General features: G+C 40.2%; 1 protein-coding gene across 1 annotated transcript; it reads left to right on the forward strand.

Annotated features, from left to right (window-relative positions):
• The first annotated feature begins 344 nt into the window (after nt 1-344).
• On the forward strand, nt 345-13,947 carry emp3a (epithelial membrane protein 3a). The gene is made up of 5 exons (XM_060910635.1): nt 345-431; nt 1,745-1,843; nt 4,857-4,959; nt 5,071-5,211; nt 11,116-13,947. Exons 2-5 carry the CDS (start codon nt 1,766-1,768, stop codon nt 11,301-11,303), a joined length of 510 nt encoding a protein of 169 aa, XP_060766618.1. The 5' UTR covers nt 345-431; nt 1,745-1,765; the 3' UTR covers nt 11,304-13,947.
• Nucleotides 13,948-14,007: the final 60 nt, after the last annotated feature.

Genomic DNA, 14,007 nt, shown 5'->3' on the forward strand with positions numbered 1-14,007 from the left:
CACACACACACAATATTATACTTGGGGTTCACTTAATGAGCTGCAGATGTGGAATGTAAAATGTGTCTGGTTCTCATTCTGGTTTTTGGGCGGTCATCTTTTCTTTCAGACCCATTTTTAGATGTGAAATCCCAGAACCCCCCCCCAAAAAAAAAAGATTTTTAGTGAAAGGCAGTCAGTTGGGCTATGGAGGAAATGGGTGGTGAAAACTTCCCTTTACAAACCAGGCCTACATTCCTCTAACATCTCTGGGTTTTTTCCCTCTGAAAAAGAGGAGTGGATAGAGTGAGTAAGAAGGGGTGGAGAGTGAGTGAGGGAGGGAAAGGGAGAGTGAGGGAGGGAGGGAAAGGGAGAGTGAGATGATCAGAAGAGGAGAGGTGAGGAAAGAGGGATACAGTTTGAAGACTTCTTGATTCCTTGAGCTTCATTAGGTAACGTCAGACTGATTCTCATTTTAATTAGGATTTGAGATTTTTTTTTAGTCGTTGGATTGTTTGGAGAATGTTTAGAGAACTTCTAAGCAAGTTTTCACCTTGTTTTGAACTTTAAAAAAAGTTTGTAAGACTTTCCTAAACTCTCTTAAACATCAAGAACATCCATGTTTATAGCTGATGTAATTAGAGCGGATTAAAGTTGACGTTATTTGTGTCAAATCGACCAATTTTTTTTTTAATCATCTTTATGATAGTGTATGTTTTTGGAACAGCAACACTGATTTTGCCCAGTTTAAAAATTTCTCTACATAGGGACTGTTCTGTTTTCCAAACTGCATGACAAAATACACAGAGTTGAAAGGAGGAGTGTAACCCAAACGGGAAAACCGGAGGAGTCTGTGCCAGGTATCCAAACAAGAGCGGATAAATGAGAGCTTGGGGATACTTACTTCCTGCTCCTGGAAAGGAAAAAAAAAAAGGAATAACAAATACCACATATGATTATATATATGTTAAACATAATAATAATAATAATAATAATAATAATAATAATCATCTCATGATAACAAGCTACATGCAACTTCATGGAATTTTTTGGATGGTTGCGTGCGCAGTCGAACACAAAGTATTAAACAGTCATGACTCATTTTTCAGCTTGTTTATTAAATCAGGGCCCAGTGAGGCTCTGAATGGGCTCTCTGTCGTGAAGACGCTTATACAGTCCACAACCTCCAGGCTAAATTTAAACACTTACGATAAAACACAAACAGACCGAGCTGAGCTTCTCGACTCTGTCGTCTTCATCGCGACAGAGTTTTGTATCCAATCACTGTCTCTAAGGAAGTGAGTTTTTATATTTATAGACATGATCACAGTGGAACCAGTGCATGAGCTGTGTATTTACTTTCACACATACATGATAAAATGCTGAGTTGTGCAAAAAAAAAAAAAAAGAGAGAGAGAGAAGAGGATCCGAAACTGGGAAATGGCTTCACAGACACATGAGCAGATCCAAGTTGCCTCACAACCAGACTGTAAAAGTGGATAATTGATATAATGCTATAATGCATGCTGCTGTGTACAGGCTTAGCTGAAGATCAAAGTAGTGAGAACACACACTAGTGTTTACATGGTGCTCCTAAAGGCATGCTCCTTCAGACCGTTAAACTCTCACAGGCCGAGATGCTATTTGGTTAGTGTGGAGATGATTCTGGAGAGATATGGAGATATGTATCCTTTCCCCTTTGGGAGAGGATCAGAGGGAGGAATTAGATGGAAAAATGCTCAGTGAATTATTATTTTGCCTACAGGGTTTCACAGAACTGGTTACGATGGCCTTCTTGTTGATGTTCGTGACGCTGCTGCATTTGATCACGCTGGCCATGGTGTTTATCGCCACTATGGAGAAGGTACGATCGTTTCTCGGCTGAGAAAATATTAGAACATTCTGTGGGTGGTAAAAGAGAGCAACTGGACTTGCTTGAAGATTCTTGAAGACGTTTCACCTCTCATCTGTAAGGCTTCTTCAGTTCTGTCTGACTCAGGCCCTGTCCACATGGCAACGGATTCAGGTGAACCTGATAAAATTGTTTATCGTTTAGGCCTGGCGTCCACACGGCACCGGCGTTTTGGGTGCCCCAAAACGAAATCTTTTGAGAACGGGTTCCAGAGTGGAAAAATCTGGCAACAGCGCTGTTGCGAAGTCGTCTGGATGAGTAGAACAGATTTGTTTACGATGACGTCACAACCACATGACTGTCAGTGCTTCACGCCGGGTAGAAGTGTAACGAACTCGATGCGAGTTGTCAACAAATCCTATAACTTGGTTCATGAAACGCGCTTACAAAATATTTTCACTGTGAATATTTATTGTGTAATGGTGCAAAGTGAGAGAGAGAGAGAGAGAGAGAGAGAGAGAGAGAGAGAGAGAGAGAAAATAGCCCTTAGGGCAGAGTCAATCCCGCCAGCAAAAATAGGGAAAAAAAGGAGCGAGCTCACCTCTTCAGATGTTGGTTTAAGTCCTACAATACATTCCTCAAAAAGGGCGTAGAGGAGCAAATTAATCCATCAATGTGTAGCATTCAATTTATTCCGGACCATTAAAGACGCCGCCTTCCGCGTAGAATCATACGTCATCCTCGCCGCCATATTGGATGGGTCAAAGCGGAGAATAAAGATGCCTTATTCATGTGCTGCGTTTAACTGTACCAACAGGTTTACCGTCCAAACGAGATCACATGGGATTACCTTTCACAGGTGAGACTGGAAAAATACTTTTCATTGTATTTGGTCATTATAACGTAACTTTACGAACAGATTTTCCTGACTTTGTGGCTAATATTAAGTCTCACGCATAATAGTTTATGCGCATGCGTCCTTACTTCTTCTATTGTCCTGGTGTCTCCGATGGGACCGTCTTACAGTGCACCTAGAGGTGTGGCATGTGTATTGCATAGTTTTCAGCAAGCGTTGCGTTGCCATATGTACCTGATATTTTACTGATCCGTTGCCCATGTGGATGCGATATTTTTTTAATAACATCTCGTTGCCGTTGTCGTGTGGATGTAGCCTAAGGTGGGGTTTACATTAGACCGTATCAGCGGATCATCAGATTAACGTTTTTAAAACGATTAGTGTGCACACAGCAACGCCAATACACGATTTGCGTGCACACAGCAACCCCAATACACGGATACACTCGGCTCCGCAGGCATCCTGCGCTCCAAATCACTCCGCCCTGAACAGCGAGTGCCCTCTGGAGGGTGCGCACTCCGGCCCTGCGCAGCTCACAGAGCGCGCGAGTGGAGCGCACGAGCAGTGATTCGGGACTGAGCCGCTGTGTGTGTGATCTCAGTGCATATCACTTACCACTTGCAAGTGGAAGGATGGCAAGCCTAAAGACAATCATAACTACACAATGGGCAGTATTTGCATCAGTATTTGCAGTATTTTCATACTTTTATACTCTTTAATGAAAGGTGATACAAGGCGGAAGTCCGCGCCGTTTTTCAGCAGTCGCGTCACATGACCAACGCCAGCGAATCAGGAAGGTGGATGTCACAGTGACGTTGTCCAATGACGACGCCAGCTAGAGCTCAGCACAGCGTATCCGCGTATTCTCAATGTTTACACAGCACCGGACCACACACGATCTGGATTGAATACGTGGACCCTGGCGGATTCCCATTTCCCGGCGTTTTAATGTAAACAGACAGTGCATCCGCGAAGAAAACGAGACCGATATGGTCTAATGTAAACTTGGCCTAAGACACCATTTATCAGCCACCTACAATGCAGTCCTTGGCACACTTCCCAGACAACTGAATGCACACCAAAACCCAGCTGTTTTCAGTGACTCAGAGGAGGACAGAGAGAATTAGCATTCCACTGATCACCTTAACGGGCAATCCATTGATCATCCTAACGACTCTCGAGGCCGTACACATCCAGCCCCCAGTGACCCACACCAACAGGAGGACTCAACGACACCTTAGATGAGCTTTTCATCCATGAGAGGAGAAATACCTGATACTCCCTATTAGTCAGACAAAACTGAAGAAGCCTTTCGGATGAGAAGTGAAACGTCTTCAAGCAAGTCCAGTTGCTCTCTTTTACCACCTACAGTTTACTATGTAGTGAAAGTTCATTATGTCTACCTATTGAAACTATTCTTTAAATTCGTTTCTTAAGACAAGGATTTTTTAAGATGTTACCTTGCCAGTTTCGGCGATAAACTTCCGCCTTCTTCAAAACAGTTTGGCGGCGAAGATGTTTTGAAGAAGGCGGAAGTTTATCGCCGAAACTGGCAAGGTAACATCTTAAAAAATCCTTGTCTTAAGAAACGAATTTAAAGAATGGTTACAGTTTACTATGACCTGAGAATCTTCACAGACATTAGAACATTCTCATCAGTCACAGTGAATATGGAGGAAAATAGGTAATGCGCCGTTTTACGAGTGTAAATGCTGTAGAATGGAAAAATATTCTCGGTTCAAATTTCACTGAGGTAAGAATGGAGATTTTCTATATGAATAGAACGACATTATGAATAACAGCTTCCCGTGACCCTGTCCATATCTCAGGTGATCCCACACTGGGTCAAATCAATCCTGTCCTATTTATGTAAATAAATATTTAATATTAAATATTAATCAATAATTAATTTAATTATAATATTACAATAATTAATAATGAATAAATATTAAATATAATCAATAATATAAATATTAATATTAAACAATTATATATTTGAACAAAAATGTTTAAATATTTAATGTAATATAATTTCGGTGACGCCACTATTTAATGTGGTCTTGTTTGCCCAGTGATTGTCACCTGATGGCTGAAAACCTGCACATGAGCTCACATGACACATCCAAATGACAAACTTTAATAATGTCCCAATCCTTCACTACGTTACAGTCCTGGTGGACATGGGATCACATGGAACAAGCAGATCTCTGGCACAAGTGCACCTATGACAACAAGACAAACACCTTGATGTGCACCTCGGCGACTGAGAACGGTACATACACTCATGCTCTCTGAAAAGATATGAATAGAAATGAATGATGATTTCTCCTACTGTCTGCTCGTGGGTGGGTGACTGAGGTCTCGCATGTATCCGCCGTTTCAGATTGGCTGCAGTCGGTGCAGGCGCTCATGGTCCTGTCCGTGATCCTCTCCTCCATCTCCTTCGTCACATTCATTTGCCAGCTCTTCATCACTTCGAGGAGAGGACTCTTCTACTTCAGTGGGCTTTCCCAGATAGTTGCAGGTAAAAGATATTTGGTATCCATGTTGAATACTGATTCAGCCTGAAAAAAACAAATATTTAACTAGCCTAATAACATGAATTCTGGATCAAAGTCTCTTTAGGTTCCAGACTGACAGTCTTCTCATTTTTGTTTAGGTCATCAATGTGTCGGTTCGTTCAGCTCACAAATGACTCAGTGACTTTTTTCCCTGAACCAATTTGCCATTTTATTGTTTTTCTTTGCCTAAATCGCCTATGACTATTTAGTACTGTTTTATTACATCTAACGTCTGATTAAGAAAAATATTACTTTGCATTGCATTTTATTAAAAAAAAATCAATTTACATGTTCCAAAGAATTGACTCTTTGCCTTAAAAGTGACAAAACTCTAATTAGTAGTACTGTAGTTTGAGTTACATTGTTATTTAATACTTAAGAAAGGATTGTATGTTTTAAAATAACAGAATATGTAGAATCCGTGAATAAATCTGTCTCAAAGTCTGAGTTTCATAAACTCAAGACTCGATCTGGAGTCGGATTGTTTAGGTCAAGTCAAGTCAAGTTTATTTCCATAGCGCTTTTAACAATAAACGTTGTCGCAAAGCAGCTTCACAGAATTTGAACGACTTAAAACATGAGCTAATTTTATCCCTAATCTGTCCCCAATGATGAAGCCTGTGACGACGGTGGCAAGGAAAAACTCCCTCAGACAACATGAGGAAGAAACCTCGAGAGGAACCAGACTCAAAAGGGAACCCATCCTCATTTGGGCAACAACAGACAACATGACTATAACATTAACAGTTTTAACATGAAGTCAGCTTCGTTGATGTTATAAACTCTTCATTGATAGAAACTTGAGTGCAAAACTGTTCATGACAACTGCAGTCCTAAAGTTAGCAAGTCAACTGTAGTCCTCAGCCATAAAAGCATTACTGTAAGAGTCCAGAGCGTCTTCCAGGTGTGACTTTCAACTGTCCACATGGGGCCGTCCTCCACAGGAGCGATGTGATGAGACTCCAACCAGACACAGGGCACCAGGCTGGATCAGGCAGGTCCGAGGAGCAGAAGAGGTTCAGCATCTTGATCTCAGGATTGACATGTAACTCAGAGGGACAGATTTGGGGGGGGGGGGGGGGTGAAGAGAGGGAAAACACAGGTTGTTGGGTATGCCCAATGTCACCTGAATAAGTAGGAGCAGTATACATATTGCACTGAGTACAAGCAGGGACTCCGGCAACTAACTATGACAGCATAACTAAAAGGGGAGAGCCAGAAGGTAACACAGGCATGAGGGAGCCCCGGGACATAAAGCAGCAGCCACTACACCGTCAACAAACTCGAGTGAGCAAGCGAGTGGGGACTGACAGCATCCATACATCCCAGTTTACCAAAACACTCTGTCTGAGGATCCTCCAGATCTACTCCTTTACCTCAAACACCATTAACACAAGGCTTGACTAAACAGATATGTTTTCAGCCGAGACTTAAACGCTGAGACTGTGTCTGATTCCTGAACACTACTTGGAAGGCTGTTCCATAACTGTAGGGCTTTGTAAGAAAAGGCTCCGCCCACTGATGTAGCCTTCACTATACGAGGTACCAGCAGATAGCCTGCACCTTTTGATCCAAGTAGGCGTGGCGGGTCATAGAGGAGCAGAAGTTTGCTCAGGTACTGTGGCGCGAGACCATTCAGTGCTTTAAAGGTCAATAGTAGTATTTTATAATCAATACGAAATTATTGATTATACTAATTCCAATCTGCTTAACTAATCTGCTTAATTACAATACTGATTATTTGGGTGAATCTTCAGTGTCGACTCACAAAAAAAAAAAAGAGCCGATTCGTTCGTGAACACTACATGTCTAATACTATTGTAGTTTGAATGACGTTATTTTATCCTGAATAAACAAAATTATTTATGTAACCGACTTGCATAACAGAATATGCAGAATTTAAGGTCAAAGTCTGAGTTTCATTAATTCAATTACGAGTCTTGACTGACTCGTATAACTTAATGATGTGATACCTAGCAAAACACATTAGCATATAGCAAGCATCATATACAGTATGTATCCGTATATTCAATACTTTACACAAGTTGACTGAAGTGCCAATAAATTCACAAGACAGCCGACATCCTCCTTCGAAGTTGCAGGACTAATTTGGACAGAGTACTTGTAATTTTCTGTTCACATGACGAACAAGATTCAGGCAATCAATCTGCTTAACTAAGAAATGGTACGGTCCGTTGTAGGGGTGATTAGCTAGCTAGCTAGCAAGCAATCTAAATTAACCAAACTTCATGCAATTCATGCAACACTCTACACATTTAACCTATACTTCATGAATCAACTGGTGTGCAAATTCATTCACAGGACAACTAATCTAGTTATATTTAAAATAATACGATTAAACTACCTTGCTAATTCCCAGATACTAACGGGTTTCTGTTCACAAGGAAATATGTAATGGTATGGTCCGTTGTAGGGGTGTTTGAAAGTGTAATTTGCGTCTTTCAGACACATCTGTTGAATGAATTTTTAACATTAACTTTTCAAATGATTTAAGACATGAAACTATGAAGTACATCATTTTTTTTAAAGAACAAGTCCAAGATTTGTCTCAGATACTGCATTAGAATGCATATTATACCAAGCACACACACAAAAAAGTAAAACGGCTAATTAGCAGGATGAATTAGCATAAATATCGTACTTAGTGAGTGAGGTGACGGAAACTATTACTACATGGTACGGTCCTTTGCAGGGGTGTTTACACACACATGACATGTCTTTTTGATATATTTCTGGAGAAATATGTTTAGAGTTAACTAAAAATATGGAGTATGATTAAGTATATGGGATCCTTTGTGTTTCTTTTTTCTTGACGGAGAGCAAGTCTTATTTTGGAGAGGTGCACACGTCCATCCTTCTCCCTTAAAAAGAAAAAATAAATAAACCCTATGTAGGTCCTGCATTAAAGTGCATATCACGGGTAAATTCAGGAGCAAGATCAATGTAATTCTCCTATTTTATATTAAACTTTGGTCAAATCTGTCACATTCTGCATTCTCTGCAATTTTTTCACCTTGTGCAATACCAGTAGCCTAGCGGCCAAAAATATTTTTTGCCTAGCGAATGGGTCTAGCCTCGCACCATATAAACAAAAACACCCCGGGCATCAAATCGTGCCCGCCAATCACAACGCAAGGTTTTTGTTTGGATTCTTTGGGCGGGCTTTTGCAGGAGTGACGACAAGGCTGCGCGACGCTGGAGACAGCGCAACAGGAAAGATGGCTACGGCTAGTGAACAGCGCGCGTTTGACTCCGCTTTGGAATCAGTTTTAGAAGAATTAGACTTGGAGTTTTCGTTGAAACATGAGCAGGAAGAGGCTCTCCGCTCATTCCTTTTCAAGAAGGGCGTTTTCGCTGTTTTGCCGACCGGCTATGGCAAAAGTCTGATCTACCAGCTGGCTCCGCTCGTAGCCAAAGGGATGGGGCTAGTTTGTGCAGTACGAAGAATTAATAAACAGCTTTGAAACATTACTTTTTGATTGTTTCTTATTTTCCCGTTATTTTAAATTTAAGGGAAATTATTTCACCAAACACCACTAAATAAAAACTCTCAAAAACAGTTTAAGCAAACCCTTGAAAAACACTTGGAAAAAATGTGTATGTGGTACAGACTCCAAACTTGTGGTCATTATCTCCAAACTTCTTAATATCTAGAACCTGTTTATTAATTAATACGCAGTTTGAAAAATTATTTAATTTCAAGGCCTCCCCCACTGCTTTCTGTCGCTCTGACTACGTCACAGTCACTGTTGCGCTGATTGGTCAGAGTGTTGGCCTATACGCACAGAGACAGTTTGAAAGACAGCGGTTTGTTCCTCCTACCCGCTTCGGAAATGTCTATGGATCGAGGCCAGACTAAATATTCACATTTAGTCTGGCTTGCCAGGCTACAATACCAGAAAAATTCAGTTGAAATCAAGTCATTTGAGGTGAATTGGTCTGCCTCTGAAAAAACTTGGCATTTGGATTTCCCAGCAAACATTGATTTTCGTGACGTTACATGCGGGACGCCTCCTTCTGAATCCTACGTCAGCGCTGGTTTGTTTATGAGAAAACGACTGTATTATTTACATCCCCGGTGTTGTCTCCGTCGTCTTCACTACTTGAATCATCATCAAACCCAAACAGATGAAGCCCCAATTCTGACATCTCATTATATTCTTCATCCAAAGGTGAAGTAACATTGCGCTCAGGTGACAATCCCATATTTCAATGCAAAATCGCTCGCTGCTAAACTTGGTCTACACAGACTGTGCACTGAAACCGTGCAAGCTCTCGCAGCCTGCTGGCGCTTCCGCACGTGACATCACGAATCTGGCTCCAGACTCCCTTGGGATTTTTCCAGACGCATTTAATTATTTTATTATTTTTTTCTGCTATAGACAGATGGCCTTGTGCAAAATTACCCTTCTGGATGAGTGTGTAAAGGGACATACTTTCATATAAAAAAAAAAAATGAAATTGGTCCAGGATATGCACTTTAAAGGTGCAGTAGAATGGAACCCTGTATTTACCTTAGTGTAAAAAGGAGAGTTCAGTATATGGAACTGACACACCGTGATCCCCAAACACTACTGTATCTTCTTTCGAATGCAAAAGAGGGCAGTAAAACAGGCCAGTTCCAAAATCCTGGAGTGCTTCGGAATAGTTCAGGTTCCTAAATAATCACACCCTAAAATTTGCATACACCATCCTATGTTCAAGGACCTGCACAGCCAAAGCTTCAAGAGTTCTTCAAGTATTTGTGCAGAATGAAACAAGGACAATTGTTATTACACAAATACAACGAGACACTGTGGTTGGGTCACCAGTCGTTGTTGATCTAGATATCCCTGCTCTTACTAGAGTCCTTTGTGCAGTGTAGAGAACCAGTACGCCAAGACACGTCTCTAAAATCAGCACACGGATCTGTCTATGTTGAGCCGCAGCTTTACTTTGTCCATCTTGGTCCATTTGCAAGGAAAAAGCTTGCCAAAGAAGGTCAGTGTGGAGCACTGGTATGCCGCCACACTTTTGTTGGCCTGGCGTGGGGATTCATGGAGCTCCTGGTGTTGGCTAGCTCTTTCGTGATTCTACCAAAGTCACTAAAGTTGTTAAAAACTTGTTCACAATTTCGCCTGATGTTTAGCAGTACCTAATGCCTACACAAACGATTCACACTGGTGACTTAACATATTCCATAATAAAGATAAGTAAACTTTGTCAATATCATCAGTATAGAGAGCGCTTAATTAATACACCACTATTCTGTTTGTTATGCTGTGAACAAAACGTTTGGCAAGAACAGATGTGGTTTTAGCTCATCTGGCTGTAGGCCAGGCCGGATGAGCTTATGGATCACGCGTCGTCCGTCCATCCATCGACTGTTCACAATTTACAAAAATCGCTACTCCTCCTACAGGATTGATCGGATTTCGATCAAACTCACATACAATGTCCCCAGGTTGGTATGGATAAAAGTTGTCGAGATGGTGGCGCCACCTGTCATATTTACGACTTTATGAGCGTCTGAAATTTTTGGGTGACTTGTCACATTAAACACTACTCCTCATAAACTGCTGGGATGTTTTCACTGAAACTCACCCAGAAGACTCTAAAGACACATTCCAACAAGAATTGTTCACCAGATGGCGCCACCTGCCATGGATGCAGCTACACAGGGGTCACATGCAATTTCACAAAAATCGCTACTCCTCCTACAGGACTGATCAGATTTCAAACTCACACACAATAATAGTAGCCGGTATGAGCTATGGCCTCATTGAGGTCATTTCATTTTTATTCAAAAATGGCCAATCAAATCCTATTTTAAGCACCTTTTTCTTCCACATTCTTCTCTCCATCAGGTCTGGTGACATTTGCAGCAGTCCTGATCTACACTTTTCGAAGAAAAGACATCCTACAGGACCCTCAGGAGCTGAGTAAGGGACGTTTCGGCTACTGCTTCATCCTGGCCTGGGTGTGTGTTCCCCTGCTGCTCAGTAGTGGGGTTCTCTACATCCATCTGCGCAAGAAAACACACACTGCAGCCTGAATGAATGACCTGTCACTTGGGAACAAGTTGGTTCTTTGAATCAACTCTTTTAGGTAAATTTTGAGAGCTGACGCACATTGAGTCCCTGAAGTCCCAAAAGGTGATTTTTTTTTTTTTTTTTTAAATCTTGTGCACAAATAAATAAATAAATAAATAAATAAAATCACTTCTTGGGACAATTATGTTGTGCACACAAGATAAAAAACTTGTGTGCACAAGATTTAAAAGAAAAAAAAAGCCTTTCAGGACTTCAGGGCCTCTGTAGTAGGTGTAGGCAGAGTCAGGGTATTTTAATCAAAATGTTTCATGAAAACAAATTTTCAATGTTTGTTTGTTTGTGTGAATGACGAGATGTGGGTTTGACAGCTTTGTTGATTATTTAAATAGATTTAATAAAAATGCAGTATTTTGGTAAGTAAAAGGTGGAGTAACATCAGTTATATCAAGGCAAAGAAGGACAATCACTGGTCAAAATATAGAAACTTAAACCCAGGTTTTAATAAAAATGCCAACGGGCGGTTCGGGAGCTCAAACAGTCCCAAACCAAATGTGAATCAAATGATCAGACTCAGTGAAAAGAACTGAATTCCCATCATTACCTGAAGGGAATTTCATCACCAAGTATTAATTAAGCTTAATCAGAGGTTATATTTTGCTTTGGGCAGAATAAAAAAAAAAATCAACATTTAGTCCAGTCAGAATCAGAGCCATTTGCGTCTCATCCTGGATCTTGTAGCTTCATTCTGCCTAATCTATTGTTAAATTATTCTTTTAAAGAAATTGTGAATTTCTTTTAAGATTATTGCTTAAAACAGCTCATCTCATCTTCCCATAGATGGCACTGTTGTCCAGGCTGAGGTTTCTTATTGGCCCTCTGTAATTTGAAATAATCATTTTAAATAATTTTTAGAATATTATTGTAATTATTATGACCAAAAACTGAGATGGCAGCAGATGTATTATTCTTACAAAATATTTATATCTATTCTATCCACATTCACTGGATATGAGCAATCATGTGCTCTGATTGGCTACTCTACTACTAGGATATCAGCTCATATACCGTGAGTAGAGAAAAACAAAATGGCGGAGCGTGTTGCTGAATCAACCGAGGATGAAATAAAAACTCTCCTCGAAAACAAAACCACAAAGAAATACCAAAAAAGCAACAAAATATGGAATAAAAGTATTTGCTGGTACTGTAAGAACGTATCTTTTTTTTTTTCAAGAATTATCGCATTTTTCACAAATTGCTCCTGTCATTTCGCTGACTTGTTTATATCCTAAGTGGAAATTATTTTGTCAGATGTTCTGTATAAAAGTTTATTTATCAAACTTGCAAAAAATAAAAAATGCTCCGTTTCTAAAAATCCAGTGAATGTGGATAGAATAAAACAGTTATTCCACTCAATCTCATTGTACATGGATTATAGACAATTCGGTGCTAAGCGCCTCGTCAGCCATCAGCTCATGTACGACTTGATTTCATGAAATAACTGTTAATTATAGAGCTTTGTGGCATGTTTTTGACTGTCATTTTTATTACTACATTAACACATACAGTACTAGTCAAAAGTTTGGACACACCTATGTAATTCAGTGTTTATTCTTTATTTTTATTAATTATATTTAAGTCACGTAATGTCAAAGTAATGATGGCTGTCGTTTCTCTTTACTTAGTCGTTCGGTTCTTGATGGATTACTGCAGTTGTAGATGGAATAAGGTGCTTTTATTGCTTATTTGTATTTTTATTATTTACTATTTGATCTCAAATGCATTAAGGCGGCAAGAAATTCATCCACTAATTACTTTTTGATGAGGCACACCTGTTAATTGAAAAGCATTCCAGGTGATGAACTCATGAAGCTGGTTAAGATAACGCCAATAGCGCACAAAGCGTCATCAAGGGAAACAGTGGATACTTTAAAGAATCTAAAATATCAAACATATTTTGTTTTTTATCACATAATTCCATACATGGGCAGCACGGTGGTGTAGTGGTTAGCGCTGTCGCCTCACAGCAAGAAGGTCCGGGTTCGAGCCCCGTGGCCGGCGAGGGCCTTTCTGTGTGGAGTTTGCATGTTCTCCCCGTGTCCACATGGGTTTCCTCCGGGTGCTCCGGTTTCCCCCACAGTCCAAAGACATGCAGGTTAGGTTAACTGGTGACTCTAAATTGAGCGTAGGTGTGAATGTGAGTGTGAATGGTTGTCTGTGTCTATGTGTCAGCCCTGTGATGACCTGGCGACTTGTCCAGAGTGTACCCCGCCTTTCGCCCGTAGTCAGCTGGGATAGGATCCAGCTTGCCTGCAACCCTGTAGAAGGATAAAGCGGCTAGAGATAATGAGACGAGATGAGATAATTCCATACATGTTCCGGATGTTATTTCATAGTTTTGATGTCTTCAGTATTGTTCTACGATGTAGAAAATACAAAATACTCCACAGAAAAACCTATGAATGAGTTCGAGTAGGGGTGTACAAACTTTTGACTGTTACTGTACATGCATTAATTGTTCCAGTATTACTTTTAATAAGAGAAACTTTATTTGTACACTTGCACTTTTATTTTCCTTTCATATTGTCAATTTCCTTTCTTGATATATATATTTTTACAGAGTATACTGTACAATATGCTTTTATTAAAATGATCTAAAAGTTTTTTATTTAGTTATTATTATTATTATTTACATTATGAATGCATTAA

This window comes from Neoarius graeffei, chromosome 26, assembly GCF_027579695.1.
Source record: "Neoarius graeffei isolate fNeoGra1 chromosome 26, fNeoGra1.pri, whole genome shotgun sequence".
Classification (NCBI taxonomy): Eukaryota; Metazoa; Chordata; class Actinopteri; order Siluriformes; family Ariidae; genus Neoarius; species Neoarius graeffei.

Coding starts and splice junctions, on each gene's coding strand:
- emp3a (XM_060910635.1), top strand. CDS start 1,766: ATGGCCTTCTTGTTGATGTTCGTGACGCTGCTGCATTTGATCACGCTG. Junction 1,844..4,856: donor TTATCGCCACTATGGAGAAG/GTACGATCGTTT, acceptor ACTACGTTACAG/TCCTGGTGGACATGGGATCA. Junction 5,212..11,115: donor GCTTTCCCAGATAGTTGCAG/GTAAAAGATATT, acceptor TCTCTCCATCAG/GTCTGGTGACATTTGCAGCA.